Source organism: Mauremys reevesii, linkage group 21, assembly GCF_016161935.1.
Source record: "Mauremys reevesii isolate NIE-2019 linkage group 21, ASM1616193v1, whole genome shotgun sequence".
Lineage (NCBI taxonomy): Eukaryota > Metazoa > Chordata > Testudines > Geoemydidae > Mauremys > Mauremys reevesii.
Window position 1 is genome coordinate 5,051,506 of NC_052643.1, and position 27,302 is coordinate 5,078,807.

Here is a 27,302-nt window from a genome sequence, read left to right on the forward strand (position 1 = left end):
GGAGGTGCTTCAGTGTGTTTTGTACATGTGTGGGGGTGTGAGGGGTGGGGCATGGGTGATCTGGTGTGATGTATGCATGTATATTGGTGCACGGTGGGTTCCCATGGGTTTGTATGCGGTACTGTATATGTGTGCCCGTGTTGTGTGCACAGGTGTGGGGGGGTGTCTACACAGACTTGTGTGGGATGCATTAGGTGGAGCCTGACCTTGTTGTGCATGCATGCGTGTGGACACAGTATGCACACACGTGTGAGTACAGGTTGCGTGGGGGGAAGTGGGTCTGGGCCCATGTTAGCGGGGTGTTTGGAAGTGTGTGTCAGCAGGCGTGTGTGTGTGTGTGTGTGTGCGCACTAGTGTGGTACGTGTGAGGTGCATATACGGGGTGCTTGTGTATTTGGGGAGGGGGGCACATTGAGTCTCCACATGCTCTCTGGGGGTAGCCCTATCCCAACCCACTTCCCCTGTGCCAGTGCCCTGTAGGACAAGCTCCTTGTACGATCTCTGGTCGGTGCGGCTCGGGGCACGATAGCAGGTCATTGGGAATAACCCTGGTCTTTCTCCCCAACAGCTCCTCCCATCTCCATCTCAGTCATTGCTGCAGACACGCCCGCCCCCTTCAGCCGCTACCAAGCGCAGAACTTCACCTTGGTCTGCATAGTCTCGGGAGGGAAGCCTGCCCCGACGGTGAGTACAGCAAGCGCACAGGAGACCCCGTGGTGCTTTGGTTCCTGCCCCGCATGTGTGGCGCTGCCTGCCTGCCGAGCCGTCCATCTCTCCAGCGCTGCACGCCAGGCTCACGCAGTGCAGGCACTCGTGCAATGACTGCAGGGCTGGTACAGTGCGCGCAGGAGCAGCAGCGCAACCTGCCCTGCCAGGATGGCGGGGTGGCATCTGCAGAGCCTGCAGCAGGCACGATATGAAATCAGGGGCAGTGGAGTTATCTACAGGCCATAGGGACAGTCCCATGCGCAATGTGTCTGCATCGCTACAGTCCAAGCTGAAAGCATGCAGGCTGGTGGACCAATGGGCCTGATGCTTTGTTTGGAGCACACCCTGGAGTAGACGTGCTTCCCCAGCCCTCCAGGGACCCTTCTCCCCAGTGCAAATAGTAACCCCCCACTCCGGCCTCCTTCCCAGGACTGATCTCCCTTGTAGGATTCCCCAGCTGCCACCACCCTCAGTGCCCTCGTTCCCTACCATCTTCAGTTCTGGTCCCAGCAGCTCCACTCCGTGCTGAGCCTGGTGCTGAGACACTGCTGTGAACTCTGAAGCTAAGTGTCTCATTGTCAGTAGTGACGCTGCAGAGGAATCTACTGGGGTCAGACAGGGTAACCGGCCTGTATGTTACCTGGCCGGGCACAGGTTTGTGCCTCACCAAGTAAAAATACAAATCCAGGAACCAGGATGTTTTTCAGCCTCTTGAGCATCCTGGGTTGGTGAGACCCTGACTCAAACTGGCCTGGTGTGGAGGAGATGGAGATGAATGGGTTTCACCCTTTGCATGCCAAGCAGCAGCCGGCCCCATGATCAGAATCGGGTTCCGTTTTCTTCCAGTCAACAAAGAAATCTGCCCCAGTCAGTCCGGTTGGGATTGGGACTCCGTCCCGCTGGCAGTGGCCTTGGCTTGGGCTAGCCATCCAGCCCAGCTGGGGTCAAATCTAGTTTGAAACCACGAGGGAAACGCTAGTTCCTGATTTTACAGACTCATCCCGCTGCACAGTCTGAAGGGAGTTGCCTGGGACTGGACTAACGGGGGGCAGGAGAGGTCAGGTGTGAGGTTCATCGGCAGAGCTGACAGGTGGACTCCTGCTCGCTCCACTGGTGGAATCCACTCCTGATCACCCACAAACTGCGAACAAACCAAACCAATGTCATTGCCCACCATGCACGAATTCTGCGGCAAAGCCAAAGGCTTCCATGGAGGAGACCAGGTGGAGCTGCTGCCCCCTACTGGTGGCGGTTGAAGGCTGTGATATTCCCCCCGCCCAGTCTACACCAGCCAGCTGTGAGTGGGAACACTAGTGTCCAGGCACTGAGTCATCTACACCTGCTGTGGGATGGGTGGTAAAAATGGCCAGGCCCGGTCTCTGCTAGCGCTGCTGCCCTTGGAGACACGCTGGTGGGTGTGTAAAGGGGTGTGTGTTGGGGGGGAGGTTCAGGTGGGATGTAGTGCGGCCACAGGCTCTTGGGAGAATTGCCTTTGCCTTGGGGAGGAGGAGAAAGGCAGCGCCATGTTGTCAGTTCCCAAGAAGGATGGGAGGTACCGCAGTGGGGGTGGCGATGGGGATAGGCCAGGGAGTGGGTGTGAGTGCAGGTGGTGGGGACAGTAGGTATGGATGGAGCATGGGTGATGCTAGGTATAGGTGGAGTGGGGGTAGTGGTGGAGGGAGTGGGGTGGCAGAGGGTACAGGCAGAGCTGATGGGCACGGGTGGGGAGGTAGGTATGGACGGAGAGGAGACGGTGCTAGGTGTAGGTGGAGTGGGGGGTGGCAGAGGCTACAGGCAGAGCTGATGGGCACGGGTGGGGAGGTAGGTATGGACGGAGAGGAGACGATGCTAGGTGTAGGTGGAGTGGGGGGTGGCAGAGGGTACAGGCAGAGGTGATGGGCACGGGTGGGGAGGTAGGTATGGACGGAGAGGAGACGATGCTAGGTGTAGGTGGAGTGGGGGGTGGCAGAGGGTACAGGCAGAGGTGATGGGCACGGGTGGGGAGGTAGGTATGGACGGAGAGGAGACGATGCTAGGTGTAGGTGGAGTGGGGGGTGGCAGAGGCTACAGGCAGAGCTGATGGGCACGGGTGGGGAGGTAGGTATGGACGGAGAGGAGACGATGCTAGGTGTAGGTGGAGTGGGGGGTAGCAGAGGCAGAGGGTACAAGCAGCGCTCACGGGCACAGGTGGGGAGGTAGGTATGGATGGAGTGGGGGTAGCGGTGGGTATAGGTGGAGTGGGGCAGTGGTGGAGGGAGTGGGGGTGGCAGAGGCTATGTGTGGGGGTAGCAGGCACAGGTAGGATGGTGGTGGGCACCAGTGAGGATGGTGGGGGTAGCTGTGAGGAGGTGGAGGAGGGTCCTGGGAGGCGCTCGGAGTTCCTCCAGGCAAAGCAGGGATTGTTTTCAGCTGAGTGGAGCTCTGGGGAAAGGTGCCAGACTGACAAGAGCCCTCTGGGTGGCCCAGAGCAGGTCCAGCCTAGACAGCAGCAGGGGATGTTTCTCCCAAACCTGGGCCCACCTGTAAAGGTGACTAGTCCCTGGGTGTGTGCCACAGTCGCTCAAATCATGATTGAGATTTTACTGATGTTCAAACCTGCCCACGGGAATGAGGCTGAGATCCACCAAACTCATCTCACATGTGCTACGTGCTCATTGCCAATTCGGGCTAGATTCTAAGTGGAACCTACAAGTGAACAGTTGTTTGCATTTTCCCAGCCTCCGGGCCCCTCGTTTCCCCAGGGAAATGCTGTTGGATGCTCTGCTTTGCTCTGCACTCACACGAACATACAGACTCACAGCAAAGGCCATGTTCCATTGCATCAGGTGACGTCTTCAGCAGGTTTTATTGTCTAAGCTTCCTTGAAGGCAGGTTCTGAACTTATTTTGTGAATGATTTTCCTTTAAATAAACACACGGAGGAGACCAGGGGGTTCTCTGCTCTCTCAAAGGATCAGGAGTTATTCCAGCCTCTGCATTCCGATGTTCAAGGCATTTAAATAAAAATATTGTGTCATTTTTCAAACGCTTATCTCCAAAGCATCCTGCAGCCTTTACATTACGCTGCGACTTCAGAGACTTCGAAGGAGCGCTTTGAAATGGAATACAGTTCCGCTGGAGAGAGGCTTTCAAAATCCCTGGGCAGGCGTTGTTGTGTCTGCGAGGGACGCTCACCCTGAGGTCCTAATGCACGCGCCCACAGCTGCTGCCTTCGTGAGCACTCTGACATACGCACGCACCCTGCTCACACACCAGCTCCTCACACGCTCACCTCAGACACACCCACACCCTTGCACACACTCACCTTCTCAGGTGTCTAGCGGCACGCACCCCTCTCTCTCTCTCTCTCTCACGTGCACCCTCCCCTCTGCCTTGCCCACACATTCTGTGTCCCAGGATCGGTGAGGAGGCTGGGGTCAGAGAAGCGGTGGGCAGAGGACAGTGCTGGATGAATAATGTCTCGTGCAGGCAGTGGGTAATATAGTGCAGCGTCTCCTGTGGCTATTACTGGCAGGGCTGTTTCTTTAGCTCAGTGGCCAGGTGCAGGCTTAGAAAGTTAGCGGGGCCCAGGTTGTCGTCCCAGCTCAGCTCTGCCAGAGGGGAAGGCTGGTTTTCTAGCTTCTGGTGCTTCTCCATGAGAAGACCAAGAGGGGATACAAAGGTAGAAGCTAATGTAGGCCCCCCACCCACCATGTTGACTTGCCCATTCTCCTGGCTCCTTGGTGTGATACCAACTTAGGTCCCCGTATGCATGAGCAGGTCGGGTGTCTGGGGTCTCAGGGAGTCTGAAGGTGGGAGAGTCCATCTCATAGCACCTCTCAGTGTGACCCAGAGTCCTTCACACCCAGGTTGCTGGTTGAAATCCAGCCAGGGCAGGTCTCAGCTAGAAGTTGCTGGCCTGGATGGGACGGGTTGTGTTTGCTGCGATCCCTAGCAGACAAGTGTCTGTCCAACGGGCAGCCCCAGCAAAGGCCAACAGCTGGGTGGAGCTACCGTCTGGTCCCAGAGACAGACAACTCATGGAGGTCAGAATGGAGCAGGCTCATTGGCGCAGAAAGGAGCTGCCAATGCGGCACCATCGGGTCCCCCTGTCTCCGGGACGGTGGCTGCCCCTGCGAATCCTGTGTGCTTCCTGGCAGGTGAGGGGGGGACCCGGGGTGGGTGGCCAGCAGTAACCCAGGCCCTCCCTTTTTCCCTCCCCAGGTGTATTTTAAGAGAGACGGGGAGCTCATTGAGGTGGTGCCCCTCCTGGAGCCTCCATCCAGCGCCGCCGGGTTACAGGACAGCCGAGCCGCTCGGAACCTGCTGAACCGTGACTTGGACGACACCAAGATGCAGAAGTCCCTATCCCTGCTGGACGTGGAGGACCGGGGCGGGCGGCCCTACACGGAGGACCCCCTCAAGAGCCTCACCCCTGACCCGGGACTTCTGTTCAGCCCGGCCACGGAGATCATCCCAGAGACTGTGGTGAGCCGGGAGTTCCCGAGGTGGGTCCACAACATGGAGCCCGTCTACTACTTCCACCATACGCACATCCCCCTCAGCGACGGCACCGTGGAGGTGCGGGCCATGCTCATGTGGACGCTTAACCCGCAGATAGACAATGAGGCGCTCTTCAGCTGTGAGGTCAAGCACCCCGCCCTCTCCATGCCCATGCAGGCCGAGGTCACGCTAGGTAAGGCGCGCGTGGGGGGGCGGGGTGGTTTAAAGGGGCACGGCATCATGTCGTTCGCTGTGCTCTCGGCTTTTGTCTGTCTGGTTTATGGTGACAAAGACCCCTCCGGCCCCACGCGCCTTCTCTCTTTGATCCCCTCTCTCTCCTCCTGCCATCCCACCACTTCCAGCTCCCCCCACCCGTTCTTTCCTACCACACCTCGTGTTTTCTCCCTGTTACTCATCTCTCTCCTCCCCTCCCACTCTCTTTCCTACCCTTTGCTTTGCTTTCCAAGTCCTTCCACTCCTACCTGGGCCTGGGAGGAGGCCTGCCAACCGTGGGCTGAGGGGCTTCTTTGGGTCTCTGTGTCCGCTGGTTACGGGAGGGGGTGGCAGTCAGGACCCTTGGGGTGTGTCTCCCTGCCCAGGTAGAAGATTCATGCTAGTGGGGCTCGAGCTTGCGTGGTAAAAAGAGCAGTGTGGTCATCAGGGCTCTAGCTGGCGCCTGGACACTCAAGCTTAGAGGGTTGGGTTCCTGGGTTCTATCAGGCAAGGTTCTATGGGGTTCTTGGGTTCTGTGACCAGAGGGGGCAAGCGCCCCCCCCCCGCACCCCTGTGCCCGCTGCAACAGAGAATGGCCTAGTGGAGAAACCACTGGAGTAGGATTTGAGAAACTGGTTCTATTCCCAGGTGACCTTGAGCAAGACACTTACCTGCCTCAGTGTCCCCATCTGTCAAATGGGGACAATGATTCTGCCCTCCATTGTAAAGCACTTTGGGATCCCCGGACGGAGAGAGAAGAGCTAACTAAGAGCTACTTACGATGAGGTGCAGTTCATCATCGAGCTGTGATTCTGTTCGCTCTCAGGAGCTGAGCCAAGTTGGGCCTAGTCAGCTCTTGGAAGGGTGACCCCCAAGGCACACACCTGGGGTGCACGGAGCAGTAATGTCAGATACACATCAGAGGATGCTCCTCCCTCTGAGCCAGGACTGGGTAATGGGTCAGCAGTGGGGGTGCTGGGAGAGGCTGTCCTGCTAGAGGGGCCGTGTCCTGCATGAGACGTAAAACCAAGCTTCTGACCGTTTGCAATCGTGAAAGATGCTCTGGTGCTTTTGCCGCAGAGGGCATTGCCCCGGCGGTGCTGCCCACGTTCCTCGTTTCTCCTACAGCATTGTGTGGTGTAGCTGCACTGTCACGCTCCCCAGAGGGGGTTGCATTTAACCATGGCTGCGTGATGAGTGGCGCTACGCCTGTGTGGGCTGCTCCAGGAGTCAGTCTCCCTTTCTTCTGGCTGCCTGTTTGCTCTGAGCACCCGCTTCGTTTAGTCCCTTGGTTAACCCTCTGCTAAGCCAGGGGAACGTTTGAGACCTGAAATCGCTCGGTTCCCCTCCTGCCCTGCGCCTCATTCACGTCTCTCTCTCAGTGCCTTGGCCACACACCAGTTCTGCTACGCCCGGGGGGCGCTCTCCCGCACTGGGCAGAGGGGCCAAGGCGGGGCCCTTTGAACTCCTCTTACCTGGCTTTCTGTGCCGGGGGGGATTTCAGCCGTCTCCCCCGGCGACGCAGCCCGGGTGCTGAACGGCGCTGGCTCCTGGGCCTGGTCCCATGGCAGCCACCAGCAATGGGGCAACCACCATGTCTGCAAGGGCTGACTTGCCCTCAGTGGCCTCCGTTGCCAGCGCTGCACCTGGAGCCGGCATCTTTCCATGCCCTCCTTGGCCCACAGGGTCTGAGTGTCTCTCCCGGAGGAGGGGGAGGGTTGGCACTGCCCCGAGCGCCTTTCGCTGTGGCACACAGTCGGAGGGAGCAGAGGTCACTGTTACACCCACAGCCCCGAACCGCCATGCTGGCTCCTTTAGACAAAAAGGGGGGAGGGGCTGGGGCACCCTTTCCTTGTCCCCAGAGAAATGCCGCCTGGCTGAGCAAAGAGTGGAGGAAGGGCAACACCTTGTGGTCAGAGGCAAGGCTTGGTCGGCAGCTGGCTCTGCCCTGCTGATGCTCCTCAGTCTGGGCCCACAGCACCATCCGCTCTTCCAAAGCGTACGGTGCCTTTGTGGGGTGGCCCTGGGAGGTTTCGACTCTCCTCTGCCTTGCTCCTCATGTTCTATCCCCACCACATAGACCCACTGAGCTGGTCACGCCCAGATCTTGGTGTCTATGGGCCAAGCACCTCATGGCAGGGGGTGTTTTTGGCAAGGGATCCTCCCATCTGGATCTGCCCTTGCTGTGACGGATGCAGCGGCGGCTCCAGGCACCAGCGCACCAAGCGTGTGCCTGGGGTGGGAAGCTGCGAGGGGCGCCCTGCCGGTCCCTGCAAGGGTGGCAGTCAGGCAGCCTTCGGCGGCGCGCCTGCGGATTCGGCGGCAATTCTGCAGCGGGTACACCGAAGCCGCAGGACCGGCGGACCTCCCACAGGCAAGCCGCTGAATCCGCGCCGCTGAAGGCAGCCTGCCTGCCATGCTTGGGGCGGCAAAAAAGCTAGAGCCGCCCCTGGATGGACGGAGCCAGTTGCTGACCTGTTTCCCAGAGCACCTCTGTCTGGGAGCGGTTCAAGGCTCTTTGCTTCATGGGCAAGAATCCATTGACCTTTGAAACGCTGCTGAGTCCATTAGTTACTTGTTTATTTCAGTTCATGGACACTCCTCTGCCCTGGGTACCAAAACAGCCCTTATCCAATAGGAGCCAAAGCAAATCCTCCCCTCGCGCCCAGCTGCACTCCAGGGTTAAACAAGCAAGCCCTGGGAGGCTGGGAAGGGATCCTGGTCGTGCGTGCAAGGGAAGAGTGGGATTGGCACTGAGAGTGCTGCCCAGACTCATCAGTGTAGCCACATCCTCCAGCCTTTCCACTCAAGGCATCCTCTCCGGCATGGACTTCACCCTTCGGCATGGCGGCTGTGTCAGCCCCGGAGTCCCCGCTCGGTCCCTAGAGTGGGCATAGCATGGCCAGCAACAACCCCCCTCTGTGCTAACCCCACAATTGCACCCCACGCTGAGGCAGAAGGCCACCCTGAGTCCACATCTGCTGAGGGAGCCAACGGGCAGATCCATTCCTGCCGGCCAGCTAGAGAGGAATGTTTGTTTTTTTGTGATGTGGCCTTCTACCAATCAGAAACCAGAAAGAGAGCCCCTCTCCCCTCCCCCTGAAACTCACTGGACCCATCACAGCCATCAGAGGGTAACAATGTTCCTTCAGCGCTATCTGGGCTGGATTCAAATCAGCCGCTGCAGAATCAAACGGCTTCCTAGCGCACGACCAATCAGCTGAGCCGTCCATTCCCCCCTGCCCACCCCCTGGCTGACCGTACCCCTCACTCCTGACCGTTATCATCACACACTCCTATCTCCATCGCAGGGAACTCAGTATAGCAAGGAAATTATGGGAGGGAGGCGGGGAATCTTCTGCACTCCGTCGTCTTTAGCAACTAACGCTGGAGCTAACGAAACTTGATGGGCTCCAAATCGTGCTGACTATAGGAAGGTGGCTCCTTCGCCCGCCCCCTGCTTGTAAAGCAACTCCCCCTTCAATGAGAGCCCCTTCAAGACAGCCCCAGCACTTCAAAAGGAAGAAGACGGGAAGCATCTTGCATCCTTCCTGTTTCCTCCAAGCATATCAGACGGCAAAAGCTGCTCCTCTCAGCCCATCATTTTTCAGCCCAGATTGGATTAAAGCCACTCTCGTTAATTTTTCAGGTTCCAGCACCCAAGATTAATTATCTCTCTCCTCTCGCTGGTGCAAAAAAATATAGAAAATCCCATTCAGCAGACACGCTGCACAATAAAAAGGTCACTATATGATCGTTAAATGAAGTAGCTTAGAGGGGAGTCAGGACTTGACCTGGTCTCCCTGCATGCTGAGAGTATTTGATACTACGCAACCCTCACTGCAAGTCTCAACCCCCCCCTTGGGTAATGAGACTCCCAAATCCACGGCAGCCCCCGGATCTGTAGAAGGGGTAGATATCCCTGGTGCTGAGGACAAGGCCTGATTGGACCGGTTCATCCGGGAGAGGTGCATGTGTAAGAATTCTGGGAGATAACCAGCCATGGGGTTTGTAGGCCAGAGCGGAACCCGTGTTCAGGTGACTCGGGTGCTGAGAGAAGCAGATTGTTCATCTGAGCTTTCGGTGCTGAGCTTTTTCCAGCTGGGAGTCCGAGTTATGGTGAGAATTAGTCTCAGTAGAACTGGCCAAAAAAGGCGAACTGTTTTTCCTGGGAATGTTTACGGCATTTTATCCTGAACATTTTCAGATTTTTTTCATGAGAAAAACGAACCAATGAACAACAACAACAACAAAACTGCTGGTTTTTGAAAACTTGAAAACCAAATATATTTTCAGTAAAAATATTTCGCTTTTGGTTAAAAATGCTGAGTTTTAGAAAATCAAAAACGTTTACCCCCCCAAAAAAGTTTGGATTTTGATTTTTTTGTGGAAAAAATTGGATATTTTTCCAGTGACTGAGATGACAGCCATTCCATAAAGCCCCGGACTGTTTGCAGGCCTCGCAAAGCAAATGTTGCCAAACAGGTGAAAAAGAGGAAGTGGGACCTGCCAGCTGGAACTCCCTTCACTTCAATAAGAGGTGCTAGATGCTGGCTCATTGGATCTCTGCCAGCGCGGCGGGACGGGCAATACTTCCCAACACCCCATAAGAATGTCCACCAGGCACGGCGAGCTGCTCCGTCAAAAGCAGGGAAAGCTCACGCCGACACCTGCCTGGCTGACTTTCCAACATGTTCTGTCAGCCCAGGGTGCCGAGAACCAGAGATGGACAAGGAGAGGCTTTCATAGTTCCCCTGAATAATGAACAAGGGAGTGAATAATTAACAGGGGAGATGCTCCCCAGGGTAGCTCTGATTGGTGGCAATACGTGCAACCTCTGCCTGACTGGCGGTGTATGGGGTAAGACTGTATTTGTAATGGTGTTGTGTAAAGGAGAGTCCTGATTTGAAGTCTTAATTTCTTCCCTTCTAACTGTGGGAGGGAGTGAATTTCCGTGGTGCTCTCCAAAGCAAACAGCTGTGGTTGAATGGGCAAACTCCCTCTATGCTGCTTTGCCAGTGCACCTTTCTCCTGTTCTTCCAGCACTTACCATGCATGTACATTAGCCCCGGTAATGTTGGTGCTGGGGTGAAATTCTTAAACTGGGATTGTTGAGGAGCAGGATCTGTGGGTTCCCTAAGCACTGAACAGAGGGCACCAAACTCATTGCTCATAGATCATCATTGAGTTATCAGATGGTAACAGCTTTCTGTCCCTGCGAAATCCTGGATTAGATTCAAACCAATGAGTGGCTCTGGAGGGATCCCAAACTCCCTGAAGTCAGTGCTTTCCATTAACTTCAGTGGGCTTTGGATCAGGCACTTCCTAACTCTGGATCTCCCCAAACCTTGGGCCTCTAACTCATCACTAGTTCCCTGAGAAGTGCTGTGTGTCTGCCTTTCTCCTCCAAGATTTGTTCTGCTCTGAGTACCTAGGTCCTGTAGGTGCCTCTTCTCCCCTACATATACCTAGAGGCATTTCCCCTCAGCCCAAGGGCAGGGGTAACATGGCCAGATTTGCATTGCAACAGGTGGGTAAAGTCACCATGAGTTAATGCAGAGGAAGATTAGAAGCAGCAGGAAAGAGGGAGGACTTGCTGAAGGTACCCCTGTTCTACCGCTCTGCTGGGACACCAGTCCAGGGACCTATCCCGATGAACTATTAACAAAGGGAGAGGCAGGTATAGCCACTGGAATCCATGTAGGATGGACTGACCCAAATCTGCTCCCGGACACTAAAGCTTTAGAGTTCCTCACCAGCCTGAAATCCAGATCTTGTGTCAGGAAGTTCCTGTAGAGCCAGGTTCCGTTGCTCTTCTCCTCCCAACCTCCGAGACCGATTGTCATCAAAGGGCCCAGAGGAAGGAAACGATGGAGCTCTCCTCCTATCTGAAACCGTCCGGCTAGCAGCTTGAAGAGGCCTGGCAGAGGAGCATCCCCCTCAAACAGCAAGTGGAGCCAATGGGCTTGATCATTCTGTTGACAGCGGCTGCCTTCAGATCAGGAAGTGGCGTCGTGATGAGCGAGAGAGACCAGGCAGATAGCTATTGCTGAGGAGGTTGTTTGCATCTGTGGAGAATGAATCTCAGCAAAATGAAAGCTTGGAAGCAGATCCCATCCCATGCCTAGCCCACCTCTCCGCTGGTCAGTGCACAATGGGATTTGTTAGGGCAGCTGCGTTGTGCTCCTGCTACAGATCCAGACCCTGCCAAGGGGGGGCTGTGTTCATGAGTGTGAGCTTGGGACATGTAAAAACATCTGCTGGTGCTCTTCACTCCTCCCACCCCATCTTCCCACCCACAGAGATCCCAGGCCTGCTGCTGTCACCCGGTCTCCAGTAGTGAGCCCAGTGCTCCCCAAAGGAGTCAGGCCTGCAGCTAAACTAGAACCAGAACCAACAATCTCTGAACATCGGGGACACTTGGCTCCAGATCTGAGTTTTGCAGCTCAGACCCGTCTTTGGGTAGGGCACCCATAAACCATCCAGCAACACGTACAGCTGCCACAGGGGGGTCAGGGTCTCGGCCCCATGCCACCTATGAGCCAAAAGTCAGGATCTGAGACTCAAACCTAGCTCAATGGTTTGAGCACTGGCCTGCTAAACCCAGGGTTGTGAGTTCAATCCTTGAGGGGACCATTTGGGGATTTAGTTGGTCCTGCATTGAGCAGGGGGTTGGACTAGATGACCTCCTGAGGTCCCTTCCAACCCTAATAATCTATGAACCTACATCTCCAAATGGTAGCATTTGGGCACCTTGGCTAATCTGCTGGCGCAAGTGACAAACCTGTGCTTTGCCTTGTGTCTGTCCCGCTCCCAGGGCTGGCGCAACCCCTTAGGTGACCTAGGTGGTCACCTAGGGCACTAACATTTGGGGGCGGCGGTCGGATCTTCAGCCGCCCCGGTCGGCGGCGGTATTTCGGGGGCAGGACCTTCCGCCACCTAGGAAAGCTGGCGGCGCTCCTGCCCCCTCCTGTAAACAGCCGACAGGAGAAAGGCAGCCTATGATGATGGCTCTTCCGGTGCTGTTACCTACAGCATTATAAGAACACCGGGGCTAAGCTCATATACATCAGCTAAGCACCTGGCCTGCTCTATGGAAGTTGTGTCTTTCTCTGCAGGGTCAGAGTGGAGAGCAGGGGGTGAGCGCGTTGGATTGGCTGTGGCTGGGGCCTGTGTCGGGACTCGCACTATCTGACCTTGTGCTGGCAACAGATCAAAGATCCAGCTTGATTTTACAGCTGTCCGCTCCAGAGCAACTAGCCGAATGGTGCAGTACTGGGAGCTTGGCGGCTGCTGCCCGTGTGGCCACCCTGTGCTGATAGATCAGGCAGAGAGATTGAAGGATAGATTTTTCCCATACTGTTGCATCTTGCAGGTGACCAATGTCTCCATGCATGGAGGTGGCAGTTGGCTATTTCCCCTCACCAGGTGTTTCCTGGACAGTTGACGTGCTGGAAATCCCAGTAGACTCCATTAGACTCCTCCAATTGGAGTTCCCATCGCCCCAGTAGCTCCATTGCTCGCTTCCTAATTCAAGCTGCCAGTTGGAACCGATGTGAGAACGTCCATCTGGAAATTCCCCTGGAGCCCTTTCCCAGGCATTCAGCATGTGCCCTCACCACGCTAGGCCAGCCGTGATCCTCAGGTAGACGGGCTTTGCCCGGGGAGCTGACATTGGTCCTTTGTAGCCGGGTTGCTGTTGGCATCCTGTCTTTGAACTGCTGGCAGGTCCCCCAGCCAGGCAACCTCCTGTCTTCGGCAGGGGTAGGAGCGTTAGCAGCCTCCCCTTCCTGAGCACAGCTGGGCCAATAATGGAGTTTTTTGCTGATAATGCTGAAAAATCTGAAAAAACAAAATCCATTTGGGTGGAACTGAAAAAAAGATTTTTTTTAAAACATTTTTAGAATATGGAAAAGGAAAAAAAATATTTTTGTTCCAATGCTGAGTGGTTTTTAACGCTTTTCTTTAAACCATTCATTAAAATTGAAAGACACTTCAAAACAAAGCATCCTTTCGAACCCCCAAAAATCACAACCATTTGAGGGTGGTTTTTCCAGTACGAGCAATTTGTCAAAACCAACCCAAATTCGAGAACCAGTTTGGTGTCGCCGATTCTTCATTTTACCCCGAAAAACATTTCAGCAGACAAATTTTCCCTCGCTCCAGGCTTAAGTGCTCCCCCAGCTCCGTGTCAGGAGCCCATGCCAAGCCACGCAAGCTCAGGAGACAGGCGGTGAGCTAAAGAGATGAGACAGTTGTGCCAAGCACCGGGGCGGCTGCGGCACAGAGCGTGCCAGGGCCCTCACCTGGGGAGCGTGGCCAGATGGCTGCCGTGCGTTCTTTCCTGCCACTGCACGTGTACCTGGCAGGGAGCCCTCCTGCTGCTGGGCCTTAAGGAACCCTGGCTCACATCACAGCCCTGGGGGAGTGTGGAGGATGGAGCCAGAGGGGTGTTTCTAAGCAGTGGGGGGAATCAAGGGACACAGGTGGATTCTGGGAAGATGGATGAGGAGGCAAATATCCCACCGCCGCCTTTCCCTGTTACCGGAGGACATCATGTCAGGCCGTCACAGGCGATTAACCACCCGTCAGGCTGTGGCCGGGGTGGGAGTCTCTGCCTCATTAGCTCACCAACGCCCGCTGTCTCTGAAGGCCAGAGCTGGCTAATGAGTGACTCGCTCTCATGCTTATTAATAGGGGAGCAGGTTTCAGGAAGCACTGATGATATCTCAGTGATTCATGGTTTCTGGCTCTCGTGTCCCGGCTGATCTCTGCCCAGGCCCGGAAGCTGCCCCTGGCACCCTGGAGAAATCCCAGCTCCTCTTGCGTTTGGCCGCATGGCAAACACACAGGCCCCGCAAGGGGAGATCACCCATCCTGCCACCGCCTGACCCACCTATATTAACGGGCGTGTCACCCACTGGCTGGTGTGTGTGCAGCAGCGCCCTCTGCTGGCTGGCATCTGAGCCATGTACTGGTGTGTCATAGGCTCTCGACAGTTAACAGCCGAGGAGGAATCTGCTTCCAGTCAAGGGGAAGGGGCTCGCGCTGTAGCAGCTAAAGGATCCAATCCATCCAACAGCGCTCAGGAACAGGTGGATTGGTAAAGAACTATCTGGTCATCTAGTCTCTCTCCATGGGGGTGCACCTACGCTCCCTACACCCGCCCGGCTGGGCAGTTCAGGAGATATGGGGTGTCTAGGCCTCCGTGTCCTTCCTCAGCCCCACACACGATCTGCTCGCACCCTGAAGTGTAAAATCGGATTAGCTCTTTATTAACATGCATAACGACTGCACCAGTGTTTATTAATGTTTGTCAAAATTAGCCAGCTTCTTTTTTATACCCAGCCACAGTCTCTGACTCTACTGAGCATCCCACCGGCGTGAAGAAACCTTTGCTTTTATCTGCCTGCCATCACTGTCACAACTGGCCCCTTGTTCTTATCTGATGGGACTGGGGGAAAGGAGGAGGGAGGCACTGAGCACTTTTTTCACTTATCATCTGAAAACGGACCAATCCCCTCCAACCTGGGGAGTGGAGCCAGCAGAGCTGTGCCAGGAAAAGGGCTGGCTCAGTGTGTGTCCCCCACGGAGCAGGAAACGGAGGGTGGTTCGGATTCAAAACCCTTGAGGCAGTCTGACCGTGCGTTGCCCCTTACTCAGGGCAGACGGCAAGGTGCCAATCCAGCCCTATATAAGGGAAAGGAAGAATTTGACTCTTTAAAAGACCCAGTCTGAGGGCACTGGGTTGAATTGGTATGTGTTTGTGACGGAGCGATTCTGGCGGGACCCAACTGAGAGTGCCAAATCAGGACCAATTGCTTAAACTGGGCAGTTACAGCCCTAAGCTGGGGTTTTTCCACCTCTAAGGCAAACCAAACCAGCCAGACACAAAGGACTTTGGTCTCACCCCACTGGCTAACCACAAGTCACACAAGCAATTTCCTTAGACACTCCAGTCTCCCAGCATCACCACCAGTGCACTCGTCCTGGGGATGAATGGTTATGAAAACCAACACCCCAATAAAAGGAAAAGGTTCTCTCGATCCCAAAGGACCAAGCCCCAGACCCAGGTCAATATACACATCAGATCTTACCCACAAATCACGCTGTTGCCAATCCTTTAGAATCTAAAATCTAAAGGTTTATTTACAAAGGGGAAAAGGTAGAGATGAGAGGTAGAATTGGTTAAATGGAATCAATTACATACAGCAATGGCAAAGTTCTTAGTTCAGGCTTGCAGCAGTGCTGGAGTAAACTGCAGGTTCAGATTAAGTCCCTGGAACATCCCCCGCTGGGATGGGTCAACAGTCCTTTATGCAGAGCTTCAGTTTGTAGCAAAGTCCTTCCAGAGGTCAGAAGCAGGATTGAAGACAAGATGGAGATGATGCATCAGCCTTATATAGACTTTTCCAGGTGTAAGAATCCCTTTGTCCTCATGGTGGAAACTTACAGCAAAAAATGGAGTTTGCAGTCACATGGACAAGTCTCTGCATACTTTGCTGAGTCACAAGGCGTGTCTGCCTTCTCTCCATGGGTCAATTGTGTAGCTGATGGCCTGTAATGGGCCATCAAGCCAGCTATGCAGGGCTAACATCAGCTTTGTCTGGGACACTTCCCAGAGGCAGAGCATAATACAAAATACAGACAGTATAGAGCCAATACTTATACTTAAACTACAAAATGATACACAGACATACAGACAGCATAATCATAACCAGCAACCCAGAACCTGGTCTTAGACACCTTATATGACCCCCTTTATTTAGGATTTGGTGCCACCACAGGACCTTGGTTGCAACCCATGTTCTATATGGTCCCCATTTATATCAATAACGTCACAGTGTTGTACAACCTGAGGCCAGCAATGAGGTCCTGCCATGCCAAGGCTGGTTTGGAGCTCCCATCTTACTGGGGCATCTCAGAAGGAGCAGAGAACCCCAGCCCAGGGATTGTTATGCTAATGGAGCAATTGCTGCCGCCCTGCTGGCTGAAATGCAGAGTGGCGGATTGGGAGCAAATGTATCGGGCCCCTTTGTTTTTCTCATTTTTATACTGTGTAGCTCTTGCGAGAATGATGGCCCTAACCCTGCTTTGTATGGCTGGAAGTGAGAGAGAAGCCATCCTAGTGTTCATATATATATATATTCAAATAACATAGATACCAGGGGACTGCTGCTGCTTCTCTCATTCACACTGGTTTCAGGCTGGAGTCCTGTATTGAATTCAGAGAGTTACAGCAGTATCAGAATGGTGTGTAAGAGAGATCAGAATCCGGCAGATATATTTTCCCAAATTGATCCCATCTACAAGGAGAACAAAGATCTCTCTGTGGTCTGACTCAGTGGAGAAGGAATTGTTTAGTTAATTATTAGTATGGATACGATTTTGTCATGGTAAAATTAGGCAAAATTCAAGGAGCAGTCATGGTAAAAATGTACAAATTCAGGATATGTTCGCGGTGGGGCTGACGCCGAAGCCCGAGCCCTGCCATGTGGGGCTGACGCAGAAGTAGTCACGGAGATCTGTTCAAGTCACGGAATCCCTGACTTCCATGACCAGATCGTATCCTCATTTAGTTTCTATAACGATCTTTGTAAATGTCGCGGTGCTTTACTGAGGTGAAAGGGACGGGCTGTCGTTTCAAAAATGGACTTGTAAACTGCACACGGAAACTTGTGTGCGCAACCACTGGGCTGCACGTTTGTTTGTGCAACAGGGCACCCAAAATGAAGGACTGCAGACAGAGCTGACGGTGCCCATTGACATGCACAAATGCTAATGGGGGGCGAGGTTAGGCAGGCGCTTTAGAATGTGCGGCTTTATACCACACACATACAGGGATCCCCTCAAACCCACACCCACCTTCACTGAACTGCAGCTAGCTCTGGGGTGTGGCATGGCAGCCATAACAACACACCAGACTTTCCAGGACAGAGGTAGAATGTGCCATTGCAGCCACAGTGCAAATCAGGGGCCGGGGGCGGATTGTAGGATGCGGCCACACCGGGAGCATTAGAGGCTTTTGTAGTTGGGACTACAGCTCCTGGAAGCTTGAGATCCTCTCCCCCATCCCCTGAAAAGAAACCACTTAGTGGTTGTTAGAAGGGACGAAATCTGGCAGCGCTTCCTGGCAGGTAACAAGAGTAAAAGCAGGAGCGGGAGGCACAGCAGAGCAGAGTCAGAGAGGATCAGATCCTAGGGCAAGGAGGGATAGGAGCCAAAATTAAATCCCTTCACCTGTCCTGGGTAGGAATGGAATGAAAATCCTTGCCTGTGATTGACTCCAGTTGAAATCAGTGGCAGGCGCAGGCGCTCGGCGCCTTTGAAAGCACCATGGTGGCTATGTAGGCATGCCAGAACCGAGTGGCAGAGGGTACGCAGACCCCCAAAAGCAGGGAGGCAAGAAACGTGGCCGGCTGGTTAAATGGCAAGAGGCAAGAAATGATTCGAGCCATACGGGGGTCCTTCCGAAAGGGAAAACGCTGCCCCAGTGAAGCGAATAGAAAAGAGCTGCACAGGTGAAAATGTCAGCTGGGGAACGGGAAGGGCAAATCGCCAGACATCAAAACATGCAACATGAAAATGGTTGAAGTATATCTGATGTGGGAACCCTGCAGGGCAGGAGAGGAATAAGATGTGACAGAGCAATATCAAATAATGAGCGGCATGGCCAAGGTAAACTGGGTGCACTTATTCCCCCTTCCTCATGATACAAGTGAGAATTGAAAAGCAACACCTTTCATACCAATTGAGGACATACATTTTTAAACCACCAGTTATTAACCTGTGGAACTCATTGCCACAAGGTGCCACTGAGGCTAAGCGCTTACTATTAGTGCTTGATAGGGATACTTTGAGGACATCCAAAATCATGGTAGATGGGGTAAAACAATGGGATAAAATCCACATGCTTCAGGGCATCACCCAGCACTAAGTGACGGGGTCAGAAAGAAACTTCCCCTATGGGGCAGGTCATTGTGTGTCCCCCACCATCGTTCTTGCACCGTCCTCAGACACACTTGGCATTGGCCGCCATCAGAGATCACTGGTCTGATCCAGTGTGGTGATTATGATGTTCCTAGGTGTGGCGTGCTGGTGACTCAGCTAGCAGCGGTGAGCAATATATAGTCCCGTGCACACTGGGGCACTCCACTGTCGCACTCCTCGCAATCCCCGTGCAGTCAGGGGGCTGCACCGGGTATACAGTGGGGCAGAATGTGTCCCTGCCCCCCATTCGAGCTGCTGCTCCCTTCCACCCCCTACCATGTTCTCCAGCCTGCAGTCCTTATTCCCCTGCTCCCTCCACCTCTCCACATCTTGTATCTCTCTGCAGCGCCTCCATACGTATGTCCCGTATTTCCAGCAAGGAGGGATGGGAAGGTCTCACCAGAAGCCTTGCAGAGAGGCAGGGTTCACTGGTCTCTAGGGTTAGTACGTCCCACAGGCTCAGGATGTTATGCCCGAAGCGCCTGTGATTCTCCAGCTGCGGAGCTGGGGGGAGACAATGAGCCAGTTCATACACCTGGCGTATGTGTCTGTGCAGCAGCTGAAGGGGCCAATACACTACCAGGCACCGCAAGTTGGACTTAAAGGGGCAGCCACCACCCGGGTTCCATCCGCAGCGTCAGAGAGACGAGGTTCCCCCGTCCTGGTGAACTGCCTGTGGACACGCACCAGGTCCCCTTCAGCAGAGCCTGCTGCCAGCCCTCCCCGCCTCGCCCGCTGACGAAGCCCTGCTGTCCCCAGGCAGCCCCCTCGTGGTGCCATTTATATTTAAAGGCCGCGTTTAAAATAAATTTGCTGCCAGAAGCGATCAGAGGGAACAGGCCAGGCAGGGCGCGCGCCACTCCCCAGCTCTGATTTATTCAGAGCGATGCCTTGTAGAGTGCTACCCTGTTGTCTCCTGGAAGGGATTTGATTTGGGCTCTGCAGACGTGGGGACGCAGTGCCGGAAATCCCAGCCCTGCTAGTGACAAGGACAGAAAAGTTACTTCATGAACTTGGCAAACCTGTGGCTTCAAGAGAACAAGGAGGACTGGCTCAGAGCTCTGTGCAAATCCAACTGCCAAACAACACCGGAATCTGGAACTGGAGGGACCTGTACTGGAGAGGAAGTCGGAGAAGGGGGTGGCTGAGGTTCTGCAGGGTGGAGAGCACCTTCCTTGGGCAAGAGAGGTATTTGCACTGGGGAAGGGGCATTGTCCTCATCGCCTGGGCTTGCAGCATAGTGCTGTGACCTGGCCAGCCCTGTTTGGGTGGATGGTCAGCTTGAGAAATGCAACACAGTTGGCCACGGTGGGCCCTGGCACCTACTTCCCAAGGCAAATGGAGTTGTCAGGACAAGCGCTTCCGTTGGCCTCACTCTCTCTCAGCACCGTGTGCATTGTCACTGGCTGACTGGCCGCTGAGTTGTCTCTCCTATGGATTCAATTGGACGTGCCCAACAGGCGCAGCCATCCTAGCTGTTGCTATGTATTATTTTTCTTGATGCACATACAGACACGCAGATGTTTTCCCATCTGTGTTCCATGCATTTCTCAGGAGCGACTCTGATGCACCCAGGGACGACGTCCTTGCTCCAGAGAGTCTCAGAGGCCACGTGGGACCCTGCCAGTGAAAGATCAGAATAATGGCTAGTGTGAGGTGCTGCATGTCAAATGCCACTCTGGAGTTCCAGCTGGGTGGGTGTATCATATCCCCCAAGTGGGAGAGCCTTGTTCAAATCCCAGGCTCAGGCCCTAGCTGAAGAGTGTCCCACTCCCACCCTCCAGGGCCCACATATCGCCGCTATCCTTCCAAAGCAAGAGGCAGGAATGTTCCTCACTGGGGGAAGGGAGCTATCGATGTGGCACAAGCTAGCCCCCTCCTCTACAGATGGCTGTGTGCATTTCCCACCCCCACCCACCCAGGGAGCAAGAGGCCAGAAGACGTGGCCACTTCTCCAAGCGTCTCTCACGCTCACCCCCATCCTCCTGAGCGTGGCACTGACAAGGCGAGCTGTCGGAGTGAGCGAACGGACCGGGCTGGCGGGCAACAGGCGGCGAAGGTAGAACAAAGCACCAGTGTCATCTGCTCCCTCCGCCAGCCAGTTCCCCAGCTAAGTGGTAGCACAGCACAACGGAGGCCGCCGCTCGGCTGCTTCATCTTGACCCGAAAACGCCCCGGCCAGTACGATCCGGGAGGAGGAGGCGAAGTTGTCATGGCGTTGCCATGGCAATGGCACAGGCAACCTTTCCAGCTGAACCTTTGGCTTCATCCCTTCTCTTTTCCGGCACATCGCCTCATGCCACGCACCGGGCGCCGTCCGCCGTCCGGCACTAACAAGCAGGCAAAGCCCATTACCTCCGCCGAGCGACAGTCCCCGTGTGCACGGGGTCACGGCTTCCCTTCAGCGGCCAACTACCTGGCACTTGGTTATTTTAATAACTCACCAGCATTTTAGAGCCGCTACAAATGAAAAGCAGACAACTTTGGAAGGGGGGGTGCCCATCGGGCTGACCCATGGCAGGGGGCACTGTGCCAATTTTCTGCAGAGCCTCCTGCAGCAGAATCTGACACCTGTGCAAACAAAGGACTCCAGAAGGAGGAATTAAACATGGGAGGGGGGCTGCTGGCAGCATTCTCAGGGGCGGCAGAGTGGGTGGGTTGGGATGGGGCAGCTTGCAGAGAGCCTCCTGTCTAAAACGCTGCAGTCTGCCTGGCCTCACTCTGAACAGAGCAGCGTGAGAGCGATTGTACAGGGGAATTCATGGGATGCCACACCACTAGGCAGACGGGGAGGAGGAAGGAAAAGTCAGACAAGAGAAGAGAAAGAAAAGGGCCAGAGGAAAGAACAATAAACAGTGGGGCTAGATAGCGATTGGGATTGTTTATCTGGGGAATTGTTTAAGGGCCCAATCCTCCCCCTGTTGCAATCAGTGGGAGTTTTTCCATTGATTTCAATGGGAACCTTGCAGAGCCATTCTTACTGCGTCTCTTTTCTATCTTAAATGCCTCATGGACTTGACTGTAGGAGTGAACGGGGGACGCCTCCTATGTTGGGCTTTGGTATCAAAATATGGAGGTTTTCCTTTAAAAAAATTTAATTAAAAGTTTTTTGGTATTGACCTCTAATGCTGTAGGAAACATTTGATTTGCTTTAGTAAGAATCTAATTTAAATAAATACGTTATTTAAAAAAATCATTGCTCACCAAGCGGTCCTGAGCGGGAGGCTGAGCATTTGAGTACCTGTCTGTCTATATATCACTCATGCAGGCATCTGTCTGTCTAGCATTCTTGAAGGCATCTATCTGTTCATCTATCGTTCATGAAGCTATCTGTCTATCCGTCATCTTGACAACTGTCTATCCATCTATCAGTCATGAAGGTAGCTGTCTATCAATCATGTAGACAGCTGTCTATCCCTCTATCACTCATGTAGGCATTTTTTTTATAGCTACTATATCATCTGGGCATTGATCCCACACTTTTCTTTGTGGTACTGCACCATCTAAATGACTATTCAAGGTTTGACTATTAACCGATATGGGCTACTCACTATGGCAGTGTGTGTCTAAGTTGGCGAGTCAATGCTGTGCTGACATCCATTCTCTTTCCCCCTCCTGTTTCTCTGCAGTTGCTCCCAAGGGCCCCAAAATCATGATGACCCCAACGAGAGCCCGCGTTGGAGACACAGTTCGGATCTTGGTGCACGGCTTTCAGGTCTGCAGGTTTTTTATCCTCATAGCGCAACAGGGCCTGGTTTCGGTTGCACTGACAGATGGTAACACGTCTTCCTATGCAGCAGATTTATGAAGACTGGCAAAGGAGCAGATTGGGGGTGGGGGGAGGGGTTTAGTTTAGTCTGACTTTAGGATTTGATTTTTTTTTTCCCCCCCAGCAGTCAGGCCCTGAACTGAGCTGTTAATTTTGTTTGCAGAGTCTGCGATTGCACACGCAAAGCAGGGAATTGTGCATACAGATGGATAACAATGGCAGTTGGCTTGCAGCGTTCCTTGAGTTGCATGTCCACTCATACTAACCACACACATAAATAAGGCGTGCAATTCCTCATGGATTTTGCATGCTCAATTACACCCTCAACTCTTGAAAATTGACTCTTTTGTCTCCCAGTTCGAAATTGATTTGTTGTCACTCGGAGTTTTCTCTAATAGAAATCTCTTCACTCAACAAAGGCCCACGCTTCTCTATACCTTTGGCCTGGCGTATTTATTCTGTAAATGAATAATGCAGTAATTATGAACCTAGCTTGCGACTTAATGGCACAGAGGTGGGTGCTCTCCTTATAGACTAAATATGTGGCTTTTACATCTATGGGATATCTTAACTAGGAACCAAGTTGTGTTCTTAACTCCTCTTGGCTAACACAAGGGAAAGGCCTAGTGAAGAGAAGGCAGTTTGTAGTTTTAACACAGGGGTAGGCAACCCATGGCACGGGTGCCGAAGGTGGCACGCGAGCTGATTTTCAGTGGCACTCACACTGCCCGGGTCCTGGCCACCGGTCCGGGGGGCTCTGAATTTTAATTTAATTTTAAATGAAGCTTCTTAAACATTTTTTAAAACCTTGTTTACTTTACATACAACAATAGTTTAGTTCTATATTATAGACTTCTAGAAAGAGACCTTCTAAAAATGTTAAAATCTATTACCGGCACATGAAACCTTAAATCAGAGTGAATAAATGAAGACTCGGCACAGCACTTCTGAAAGGTTGCTGACCCCTGTTTTAACACATGTTGGCAGGTCGGGGCAATGCATTGACCTGCTAACGCCTACAATAATTACCGTCTGCCTTGCCTTCGCTAAGATTCTAGCTTGTTAGTTACCACATGTTAGATGATCCGAGTTAAAAACACAGCTTTTTTTTCCTGGAGCAGACAGGCGTTATGCTCTAGTATTTTGTTATTATGGGACAGATTCCCTATGGCCTGACACCTGGTTCAGGCCTTCTCATTTGTGCAAAGGAGTTGTGAAGTGCTCCCCGCCCCGCAAATCTTCGTCTCGTGGGTGGTAGAATTTCATACCCACCTGTGTTCTGCACAGACTCAAGATGCAAAGCACCATAGAACCAGCCGCTGTCTGTGCATCCAGCCTGCTGCCGGTTGAGTTTTTAATCTCATGCCTTTAACTGTAAATGACTTGTGGAGGATTTGAGATCTGCCTTGTGCCTTTGTATCTGCGCCTGCCTGTGTTGTTCTTACAAGGCTAACCCAGCTAAGCAAGCTAAAATCTAACCATGCCAATTAATGTATTCGTGCCACAGAGCCTTTAAGGGTCCATCTACACTGCAATAAAAGACCCGTGGCACAGCCACAGCTAGCCCAGGTCAGCTGACTTGGGCTTGCAGGGCTAAAAACTGCAGTGTAGACATTTAGGCTCGGGCGTGGGCTGGAGCCCAGGCTCTGAAACCCTGTGAATGGGGTGGGTCTCCTAGCCTGGACTCCAGCCTGAGCCCAGATGTCTACACTGCATCATCCCAGCCAGGGCTTTGTCAAGCCAGGCCTTAAAAACCTCTAAGGAAGGAGATTCCACCACCTCCCTAGGGAACCCATTCCAGTGCTTCACCACTCTCCTAGTGAAAAAGTTTTTCCTAATATCCAACCTAAACCGCCCCCACTGCAACTTGGGACCATTGCTCCTTGTTCTGTCATCTGCTACCACTGAGAAAACAGTCTAGATCCATCCTCTTTGGAACCCCCTTTCAGGTAGTTGAAAGCAGGTATCAAATCCCCCCTCATTCTTCTCTCCTGCAGACTAAACAATCCCAGTTCCCTCAGCCTTTCCTCATAAGTCATGTGCTCCAGCCCCCTAATCATTTTTGTTGCCCTCCGCTGGACTCTCTCCAATTTTTCCACATCCTTCTTGTAGTGTGGGGCCCAAAACTGGACACAGTACTCCAAATGAGGCCTCACCAGTGCTGAATAGAGGGGAATGATCACATCCCTCGATCTGCTGGAAATGCCCCAACTTATACAGCCCAAAATGCCGTTAGCCTTCTTGGCAACAAGGGCAACAAGGGCACACTGCTGACTCATATCCAGCTTCTCGTCCACTGTAACCCCTAAGTCCTTTTCTGCAGAACTGCTGCCCAGCCATTCGGTCCCTAGTCTGTAGCAGTGCACGGGATTTGTCCGTCCTAAATGCAGGATTATGCACTTGTCCTTGTTGAACCTCATCAGATTTCTTTTGGCCCAATCCTCTAATTTGTCTACGTCACTCTGGACCCTATCCCTACCCTCCAGTGTATCTACCTCTCCTCCCAGTTTAGTGTCATCTGTTTAGCCCCCATTCCCCTTTCCCCCCTCCCCCCCGCCCAGCCTTAGCCCCACAAGACCAAGTCAATTGACCTGGGTTCTGAAACTCGGTGCTACAGGTTTTTTTTATTGCAGTATAGACATACCCTAAGTGCTGAGCACTAGCATTTCAGGGGTGGCTCAGGGCGATCCATGTCATCACCTGGAGGATCTGTGAAGTTCTCTGGGATCTTTGAGGTCAGACTATCAATGGTTCCCAAACTTTCCTGGTCCACTTAGCTCCTCCTTAAAAAATTATTGTGAGGTGACTGGCTGGAAGGTCAAGCTCAGATATCACCTGGGGTATTCGTACCATGGTTTGGGAACCCTTGGATTAAAAGATCTAATGGTCCCTTCTGGCCTTAATATCTGACTCCGTGGATCTCTGGGAGGAGGAAAGGTGCTATCTGCAATGCCAATGATTGGCTCTGTGTTAGTATCAGGGTGGTCAGCAGAGGCTGTAGTAATGAAAATGACTCTGTTTTATTAAAATGACCCATCTAAGTTGTTTTCCCCATCTTGGCTGCAGAATGAAGTCTTCCCTGAGCCCTTGTTCACCTGGACCCGTGTTGGGAGCAGGCTCCTGGATGGCAGCGCTGAGCATGATGGGAAGGAGTTGGTCCTGGAAAGAGTGCCGGCTGAGTTAAACGGCTCCATGTACCGCTGCACTGCTCAGAACCCACTGGGCTCCACAGACACCCACACCAGGCTTATAGTGTTTGGTACGGTATATACCCTTGGGAAGAATCCTCCTCTGTCCCACATTACTCCAGCTTGTTCACAATGTCCTCACTACCCCTGACCAAATAGAAACTGGCTTTCCCTTTGGCCTGGTCAGGCTGCCTTGTCATTTGCTGTTTGCGACTCCATGTGTGACTGGCATTTTGATTGTACAGACGTTTGCCAGCGGCACGTTTCAGGCCCTTAGCTGAGAATAATCATTAATATTATTTATTTTACAGCTCAAATGACTAGCCCAGGGTCCCTGTCCTGAAAAATTTATGATCAAGAAATGACATTGGTGGGAGTTTGTTTATAATGCATATGGGGCAATAATTCATTATTTTGGTTCTCTGCCAATTCTGGGCAAAAAAAATTCATTTAAGATCAACTGAAAACACATTTTTTGAAATTTTTGCAGAGAGGGACAGGGCTATCTTTTTCATATATTGGGCTGCTGAGAGACCACGAATAGAGAATCAATGGTAACCATTGTCCTCCCTATGGTATGGAGACTAGAAAGGGTCTAGAAATGAGAAAGAGACACAAAATCTTGAGTAAAAAATCCAACCTCAAATTCCTCTCTGACTTGCAGTCAGGAGCAGCTAGAGAGATGAGATTCTGTTCCTGCTGACGAAACTCGGCAATGAAAGAAAATCCAGAGAGTCAGAGCTGCCCAAGATCACCCTTTTTAGGGTTTCTCACTTCGCTGGGCACTGATCAGTGACTGACCCTTGTTATCGAGAAAGGCAGAGTGCAACAGTGGTGTGAAAGAGACATTAGCTTTCTGTATCCCACGAGATATATGTGCACTTGAAAGGTCCTTTTGATGTTATCCCATCTGAAATTAACATCTAATTCTAATTAGTATCTGTGTATATTTTGTTTTAATTAGAAAACCCAAATATTCCAAGAGGAACAGAGGACTCAAATGGTAAGTTGGGATCTTATATTGCATTTCATCATAAATTACAGCTAATTTCTGAGTTGCCTCTGGGGTGGATGAAGAGCACTGAACACCTCATGTTCTTAGGAGGCCATGCATAGATAAAACTGTGTGTTTAGTCTGGGGAATCTTCCATGCCTCAAGGAACCAAACATTTTCTGACAGTTTATAACCCAGGAGTTATAACCCTAGGGGTGCGAGATGCCCTTTCTGGGGGCGCGAGACAGGCCAGATTTTTTTTAGAAGGTAGATCATCGAAAACACAAATTAAGCACACGCACGTAAGTACAACTGCTTTGTTTCATCAAATCTATGGATTTATTAACATCATACGCTTTTTAACAATTACCGTAATATACAAACAAAAAAAAATCTACGTTTAAGGGGTATGAGAACATACTTTGAGAACCAAAGGGGTGCAGGCTGCAGTAAAGGTTAAGAACCACTGGTCTATATTATGATCCGTAGTGTTACTAATCAGCTGGTGAACCACTAGCGGTCAATAAGCAGCAAGACAACCTATGCTGACTATGATGGTTGTTCCTTTGTATAGACAAAGAAGTTTCTTTTCAACATCATCACTTGAGCTGGTCAAAAAAAAATTCATCTAAACTTTTTTCCCAATGGAAAAAAAAGTAATTTTTGACAGCACGGAAGTTTCCACGAAAAACCAAATTCCATTTTGTCAATTACTTTTTCAGGTTCTCATTGAAAAAACAAGATCCAAAAATTGAGGGCGGGAGGGGGGAATCAATTCTGGAGTTTGTTTCTTGATGAAAAGCCGTAAAATTTCTCAGAAAATGAAAATTTTGGGTTTTCATCCAGATTTTTCACAAGGGGGGGAAAAATCATTCCTGAATCCGCTCTCCTCCATTCTCACTGCAATCTGCGGTATTCCAGCCCCCAGCCTGCCTTTTCTAGCACAAATTACACTGCTT

The 27,302-nt window shown here is 52.5% G+C and overlaps 1 protein-coding gene across 3 annotated transcripts in view; it reads left to right on the forward strand.

The window, feature by feature from the left end:
• The window catches only part of IGSF21 (immunoglobin superfamily member 21), a 256,335-nt gene that overhangs the window by 227,458 nt on the left and 1,575 nt on the right, over positions 1-27,302 (forward strand). For all 3 annotated transcript variants that reach the window (XM_039509529.1, XM_039509528.1, XM_039509530.1), the window contains exons 5-9: positions 569-684; positions 4,911-5,382; positions 22,022-22,107; positions 25,228-25,420; positions 26,314-26,352. In XM_039509529.1, the coding sequence (XP_039365463.1) occupies positions 569-684; positions 4,911-5,382; positions 22,022-22,107; positions 25,228-25,420; positions 26,314-26,352 (906 nt within the window). The remainder of the gene's footprint in view (positions 1-568; positions 685-4,910; positions 5,383-22,021; positions 22,108-25,227; positions 25,421-26,313; positions 26,353-27,302) is intronic.